Source organism: Danio rerio, chromosome 14, assembly GCF_052040795.2.
Source record: "Danio rerio strain M-AB ecotype USA chromosome 14, GRCz13ab, whole genome shotgun sequence".
NCBI classification, from domain to species: Eukaryota; Metazoa; Chordata; class Actinopteri; order Cypriniformes; family Danionidae; genus Danio; species Danio rerio.
In genome coordinates, this window is record NC_141034.1 from 41,994,071 (window position 1) to 42,002,500 (window position 8,430).

The following is an 8,430-nucleotide window of genomic DNA, read 5'->3' on the forward strand; positions in this document are numbered from 1 at the left end:
GGCTTCTCCTGCGGGAGAGCTGTGGCTTCTATCATCCTTATCAAACCTGGCTTCTGCAGTCACACTGGATTTAGCTAACACTTGCTTAATACACTCCTCACTGAGCCTTGGGTGTGTGCGTGTGTGTGTGCTGCTCTGGGATGTACAACGAGCGTGTGCTAAGGGATTTGCTCTCGTGATGGGATGCATACTTATATAGACGTAAGGGAAATAACGCGTAATTGCTAACGGCTGTGGATCTTCATAAAGATGGAACACGAGTTGCGATTATTGCGTAGATCAACATTGCCTTTTAGATTAGTGGATGTGGTTTTGGATGGGAAGCAGCATCTGCCTGCTGAGTGCTAATGGGAGGGAAATACTTCTTTATACATTAAGAAATGTTTTATTATTGTTGGGATGCTTGACATATATCAGCGATCAAAAGTTTGGTCTAAAAGTTATGCTTATTAAATATGTGTTCTTATTGCAATTAAAGTGTTTTTATGCTAAACATTTTTATCTAATTTTTTAATTCTGTTTTTATAGCAGGAAATGTAACATACCTTATTTGAAACATACTTTTTTTATTGTTTATTTTTTTATTATTATTCACTTTGTTTATTTATTTACACATACATTATTGTCACTTTGGGTTAATTTAATGTCTGACGAAAAGGTCATTAATTAAAAATATTATTTTTAACCTTTGCATACTGTTAAAATTGACTACCCTTGTGGCAGCACATATATATATATATATATATATATATATATATATATATATATATATATATATATATATATATATATATATATATATATATATATATATATATATATTAACTACCGTTCAAAAGTTTGGGGTCAGTAGGATTTTTAAATGTTATAAAATAAGCTTCTCCTGCTCACCAAGGCTGCATTTACTTAATCAAAATATAGTACAAATTGTAAAACTGTGAAATGACCCCAAACTTTTGAGCGGCAGTGTTTGTGTGTGTGTATATATATATATATATATATATATATATATATATATATATATATATATATAAATCATGCATATAATCATGCATTCTTGATTGTTGGTGGTTTTCCGTGTTGGCAAGAGGTAAAATGTGTAATTTTTACTGTTGATCATCAGTTGGCAGCACTAACCCTCTAGATAGGGCTGTCCAAAAAAAAAAGGTATATGGCTTTATATGGAGTTCTATGAACTAAAATGCCAGATTATAGTGTGCGTGCATAAATACACTTACTATGCATACTATGTTCTGACAGCTCAGCTGTTTATTTTGATTTCCTCAGACATATCAAGATAAGTGTGCTAAGGTCTATATAAAAGTGTACCTCTTCCCAAAAGGGAAAACCAGCAAAAATTATGAATGCATGATTATTTGCTGTCATAGCTTTGCAATCACATCTTACAATGTCTTCATAATGAAGGGTAATGGGGCTAAAACAGCCCTGAACATAACAAAATGGTGGTACATTTGCTCAGTGTATTGTTGAATTTTTGAAAAAAAGTCAAAGCATTTTCCCAAAATATGTGTCAAAATATATATATATATATATATATATATATATATATATATATATATATATATATATATATATATATATATATATATATACATATATATATACTTTTTTTACCAAAAATCATTCCATTTGCTGAAACACAGAGAAAGCTGTGGCCAAATTAAGACTCAAAAATCACCCCAGAGTGGATAAAAACATCCCCAACAGTACACAAGGGTTAAAAACTTGTTTTACTGGTGGTATATAATACATGGTGGTTACATTTTAATAACCTAAAATGTACCCTTTTTAACGTGATAATGTCATCGGCTCGTCCACTGAACTTTGACTTCTCTCTCTCTGTCCAATCACAGCTCCCACATCGCCGAGTGACCTTCTCCACAGCCAATCAGGCGCAGGATCTTCAGGACCCCTCTCAGCACAGCTACTATGACAGCGGTCTGGAAGAGTCAGAGACGCCCAGCAGTAAGAGTTCTTCAGGGCCCCGTATCGGCCCCCTCGCCCTTCCCGAAGACCACTACGAGCGCACCACCCCGGACGGCAGCATTGGAGAGATGGAACACCCCGAGAACGGTAAGAAGAGGTGGCGTGTCCCCCTCCTTTTACTTTCACTCCATCTCTTTTCTTTTACATTTTCTGCATCTCAAAGTTTGAGTTTTTTAAATGGCGAAACAATACAGGCAAACACACTGTTTTCATGCACCTGTCAGTTTGGAGAGTTTTGGCTTTTCATTATTGTTTTTTTCAGATGTAGTGGTTACAAAATATTCAGTATAAACTTTTAAGTGGTACTTTTATCTTACTTAAGCAATTTAAGTAGGAATATTTCAATTACAATTTAGGCCGTAAGCAGGCCAACTTCTCTAAAAGTGTTTTCTTTTCACCTGCTCAGCCATAAATCTCCACTTCAGCTTTGCTTACAATTATACAGTGATGTTTTTATCTATTATTAAGATTTTTACATATCATATACAATATTTTATCTTCACAAAATTGTGAGAAAGTATTTTGTTTCTGGCAGTATATTTTTAATTGCAGTATGGCATAATAAAAGAGTAGGGGTGTCAAAATTAATTAATTCTTCTGTGCATCACGATGCAGGTGCAGACAATTTGGTATCGGTTTAGTAATCCTAACCGGTTACTAGGTACTGACATCATTTATCTCATAGTATGCTATGGCGAGGGAGGTGAGCGCAAGTAATTAAAAAGCAGAAACTCACTGTGTGTATACTAGACAGTCATTCACTGACACAAAAGTTACAGCAGAATCCCCTATTTCAGTGCTGTGGAGAAAATGAAAGTAAATGCCATTTATCTTTCTCACTTTCGCTTTCTCTTACTGTGGCCTCTTTGACCTGCTGGCTTGACGTTTCCTTTCCTCTCTCTGCTGTTATAGCGATACTTGTGGATTCAGACACGAGCGTGTCGGCAGAGTGAGTTTTCGCTACTGCGTCTATCATGGATCAGCTGTAATTGCCGCGTCTGTTTATCAGTGTCACTTATCGGTGAACAGCGCCAGCACCTCATAGCTGTTTAACAACTTGCTTGACAACACTCAAAGTAATATTTGGCTTTAAATACTCATGTTGTTCAGTGCATGTACTTGAGTTTTGTTTGATGCATTCAAAAAGAGGGTTTTCTTCGAGCAGGTAAAATTAAAGTACAGTTCATATACAGTTGAAGTCAGAATTATTAGCGCCCCTGTTTATTTATTTATTTTGTTAAATTTCTGTTTAACCAAGAGAAGATTTTTTCTACACATTTCTAAACATAATAGTCTTAATAACCCATTTCTAATAACTGATTTATTTTAACTTTGCCATGATGACAGTAAAAAATAAAAAAATATATAAGAAAAATAATAATAATAATATATATATGATTAGATATTTTTCAAGACACTTCTATACTGCTTAAAGTGACATTTAAAGGCTGAACTAAGTTAATTAGGGTAACTTGGGAGGTTAGGGTAATTAGGCAATTTATTGTGTAACAATGGTTTGTTCTGTAGTCTATAGAAAAAAAAAAATGCTAAAGGGGCTAATAATATTGACCTTAAAATGGTTAATAAAAAACAAAAACTGCTTCTATCCCAGCCGAAATAAAACAAATAAGACTTTCTTCAGAATAAATAATATTATCAGACATACTGTAAAAAAATCCTAGCTCTGCTAAACATCATTTGGGAAATTAAAAAAAAGACTGTATATGACTGCTTGTGTTAAAAAGGACAATATTGTATTACAAATAAAATTATACATTTTAATACAAGGATTTTTGTGTGCTGTGAAGTAAAATATAACATAGTGTATGGAAAGCATCAACAATGCCCTGAGATATCGAATTGAATCAAACTGATAGCATGATAATTTTAACCGAACCGATCCGTAAAACAAGTGTAGGTTCACACCTCTATAAAATAACTTCACAATTAGCTTTCTATAGAACTTATATAGAGTCAGACTTTATCCAATGATTTTTGTGATTGAAATGTATGCAAATTATTGCAGATTTGATTAAATACAGGCTCATTTGCTAAATTAAACAATCTTTTAGACAAATTGTGATATATATTATTAAAAAAATCAATTCTTAATGTAATCAACCATATGGGAAAGTATGAAGATAATTATTAGCATTTTTGTTTTTACCCTAATCACCTGCAGTGTCTTGCTTTGAAGTAACAGCTGCTAGTGAACTGAAATTATTGATTTACTTCTATTCCCTGCACACACACACACACACACACACACACAGTCTCTCTTTACTTTAAAACAAAGCAAAAAAAAAAAAAAAAAGCTAAATAAGGCCAATCTGAATTCTTAAACACTGTGAACATTTTATGTGACCTGAATGTCAGAATTTAAGCAAATTAACTACGAATTTAAATATGTTGTTCGTTCAAACTTTGTGGGCTTTATCAACACTCATTCACATGTAAAAAAAAATGCATTAATTCCTGGCAAGATATTGCAATGACCCATTCATATTAGCGCATGCACAGCGTGAAGACCTCATGTAATCCTCCTCCGCTGTAGCTGTAGGGAGCAGCCCAGGCGGAGGTGCTCCCGAACGGGCCAAGAATCCTCAGCAACAGCTTCTGAGAGGGTGGAAGTCATAGCCAAAAGGCAGCCTGGCATTGAAAACATTTAGAATTTCAATTACCGCGGAATTCATCAGTGTGTATGTGCGGACACGAGTGTATGCGTGGACACGAAATGCACAAAAAAATAGTCAGGGTTTAATAAAGTTAAGTTCAGTAAACAGTTCTTGTGGCATGGTGTTACAAAAAAGTTTAGCAATTTTGCAAGTACATTAATAAATAAATAAAAGGATTGTATTTTAGAGGTTTTTACATTATTTTTTTCCCACTTAGCTAGAATGCAATAACTAAATTAATCAAAATAGTTACAGTAATATATAATAGTAAAACTAATATTAAATATTGAAAACATTGAATAAACATAATACATACATACATACATGTACATAATCAATATAATATTGGACAATGAAAACCCTTAAAAAGCCTCTATTTTGCATTATAAAATGTCATATTTTGGTTTTGGGTTATCCAACAACAGGCTGATATGCATGCAAGGTCAAAAAACACGTCCATTGTCTTATAATATGCATTTACTTTTACCTAATTATCCCAAAGACTCCCATATGACTTGTTCAATGTATTATTTGTTCCCAAACCACTAGCTTGCGAGATGCTAATCTGCACTGATTGGTCCGATGACCCACCCTGTTGTGATTGGTCGACTGGATTTAGTGTGAGATGGAGAGAAATGCCTAACATGGTTATGAAGTAGTCAGAGTACAGAGTATATGTGTGAGCTCAATGCAGGAATGCATTAAAGCAATGCAGCTAAACATCAGCATATACTCTTTTCTTAACTATATTTTTAACAAAAACCCCACGTAATAACAATGACACGCACTCAGTATTAATCCACACAGTGCCCAAAGTTGGTGGGCATATCGGTGACAAACGGCAGAGGATCGAGAACTCACAGTGAGCTTCCTTTAAATCGGTAAAGGAAGTGAAAATATGTGTCGCATTGTCAATGATTAGATGTGATATGTGAGTAGCCCCATAAAGATTTAACCTAAAGGATACAGTATAAGCACTGATCTATAATAGATAAGCGATTACAAGCCACACGTAGCAATTACAAGAACAGGCAAAAGATCCAACACTGATAACAAATCATTCATTCAATTCTGTGTTGACTCTCACAAGGATTTAAACCTCAGCTGGATGTTTTCATTCACTTAGAGCTGTGTTACACTTTATGGAAGGCTCATAATAGGCACTCTTTAATTTAACAACATAAAAAAGTCACTCTCCTTATCCCAATCTAAATGACTGTACACTTTATTTATAGTTTATATACACTGTAAAACTTAAAAAGTTAAGATAACTCCAACCTATTGAGGAAACCGCTTACAACAATCTATTTAAGTTCCGATACTGATCCTAATGAGTAACATGAATTTAATACATTTGAGTAAACCAGGCAATTCAAGCAAAGTAAAACCCAATAAATGAAGAGAACTCAAGCAAACTAAGAAATGTAAAACTCAATAAGTTAAGGCAACTCAAACCATTTGAGGAAACCGATTGCTAGAAACTTCTGAGTTAAAAAAAAAAAAAAACTACTCTATATGAGTACTGTGAATTTACTCCATTTAATTTGAAGTAATTAACTTAATTATTAAATAAATAAACTAACTTCAACACTGAGTTCAAAACTCTTTCCAAGTCAGTAAAATTATTGTTTAGTAAATGTTGAGTTGACTACACTAATTTCATTTGATAAAGTTTACAGTTGGGTTTTACAGTTTACTGTTTATTTTTTTAAAACATTGGTATGGCGCATGTTAAACCCTAAAAATACAATCCTGGTAATTTTTTAAAAAGAGCACAACATGGAAAAAGCATGCTGCTAATAACCAGAGAATAAAATAACAAGCTAAATAGTATCAGCTCAAAGAAGGACACAATTTTTTTGTGGAAAAAAAAAAGAAAAAGAAGACGGAGTATGACTAAGAAACTGAGGTGGACTGAGGCCTAAATGTCATGGCTGTCTTCCCACATCAGTGCTTTTCCCGAAGCTCCAGGACTGTGTGTGTATGTGTGTGTGTGTCTGCAGGGAGGGTCATCCAGACAGGTCTCACTTATGGCATCTGTACACACACAGCTGCACACAGAAGCCCATGGCAGGTGCCACCAGCCGCAGTGTGTGTGTGTGTGTGTGTGTGTGTGTGTGTGTGTGTGTGTGTGTGTGTGTGTGTGTGTGTGTGTGTGTGTGTGTGTGTGTGTGTGTGTGTGTGTGTGTGTGTGTGTGTGTGTGTGTGTGTGTGTGTCTAAGTCTCCCTACTCATAAAAGTTTGTATTGAACAACAATGCATTAAAAGCCATAATATTGTGAAATATTATTTACATTTTAAATAATTGTTTTTAATCCTTATGTTATATTCCATTTATACCTGTGATTTAAGAGTGGATTTACTCCATGTCTTTAGTGTCACAAGATCCTTATACAGTAAGTCATCATATTATGATGTTTGCTGTTTTGTGATCAATTATTATTAGAACTCAATCATTGAGCATTCTTGTGATTATCAATATTGAAAACATTTCATCTCCAGTGCTTCATAGTTTTGTGGACACTATAAGATTTTGACTTTTTTTAAGTATTCTTTGTTGACAAAAAAGTTTACAACCACAAAATTATTAATGATGATTCTTGTGATTATCAATCTTAATAACATTTTCGCTTACGCACTTCATAGTTTTGTGGACACTGTAAGACTGTAAGACATTTTTAGTTTTTTTTTTTTGCTGACAAAGTTTTCGAGTAACAGCATACGCTTAAAAAATTAGATGAACCAACACAATTCTTCAAAAACTTGATTGTTCTATCCCAGGGGTGGGCAAACTTGGTCCTGGAGGGCCGGTGTCCTGCATAGTTTAGCTCCAACTCTAATCAAAAACACCTGAACATGCCAATCAGTGTCTTCAAGATCACTAGAAATCTATAAGCAGTTGTGTTTGATAAGAGTTGGAGTTAAACTGTGCAGGACGCCGGCCCTCCAGGACCGAGTTTGCCCGTCCCTGTTCTGTCCACTTACATTTGTAAAAATTTAATTTGTAAATTAATTTGTAAAATTTTAACTTAATCAGTTTGCTTTGGTACAACATGAAAGAATTGTGGAAACCCAGCATTTTTTACAGTGTATGCTACATTATTATTATTTTTTTATATACACTATAAAAGTCTTTATTTTATATATTTTAATACTTTTTGTTCACTTTTGAACAATTTATTGCACCCTTGATGATACAGTTGACAGTAAATACATTTACTGTCAACTGTTTTTAACACTGATACTAATACTAATCAGTATTAATTTTAATAATTGTTCACTGGAAAAAAATGTCTGCAAAATTGTTGCCAACTATTTATGTTCAATTTAAACAAACAAGTTAAATTAAATAATGTTTAGCTTAATATTTTTGTTTAAATTCAGCCCAAATAAACTGTTTACAACCATTTACCTTAAATAAATTAAGTAAATCCAAGAAATCAACTTTGAATTTTTTTTCAGTGTTTCTTGAGATAAAGATCATCATATTGCAGTGATTTCTGAAAGAACAGATGACAGGGAAGACTGAATGCTGAAAATTTAAATGCAATGCAGTGTCCTAACTATCTCAACAATCTTTTGCTATACACTGTAAAACCCGATAAGTTAGCTCAAACTTTGTGAGCTATTTTGAAGTTTTGACACAAAATGGTTTGAGGACTGTACACTTATATTTATATTTAGTCATATACACATATATTATTTGTGTTGATATCCTCAAATATTTAGAGTAGTATTTATTTAAACA

General features: G+C 33.5%; 1 protein-coding gene and 1 long non-coding RNA gene across 2 annotated transcripts in view; one reads left to right on the top strand and one right to left on the bottom strand.

Annotated features, from left to right (window-relative positions):
• Nucleotides 1-8,430, top strand: part of pcdh1b (protocadherin 1b) — a 305,780-nt gene that overhangs the window by 173,737 nt on the left and 123,613 nt on the right. Inside the window, 1 exon segment of the mRNA NM_001443932.1 lies at nucleotides 1,875-2,094. Coding sequence (NP_001430861.1) covers nucleotides 1,875-2,094 — 220 coding nt within the window.
• Nucleotides 6,827-8,430, bottom strand: part of LOC147834009 (uncharacterized) — a 2,419-nt gene continuing 815 nt past the window's right edge. Inside the window, exons 1-3 of the long non-coding RNA XR_015507825.1 lie at nucleotides 7,664-8,430; nucleotides 7,406-7,454; nucleotides 6,827-7,312 (exon numbers count right to left, since the gene is read on the bottom strand). The exon at nucleotides 7,664-8,430 is cut by the window's right edge and continues 815 nt beyond it. This is a non-coding gene — a long non-coding RNA (uncharacterized LOC147834009). The remainder of the gene's footprint in view (nucleotides 7,313-7,405; nucleotides 7,455-7,663) is intronic.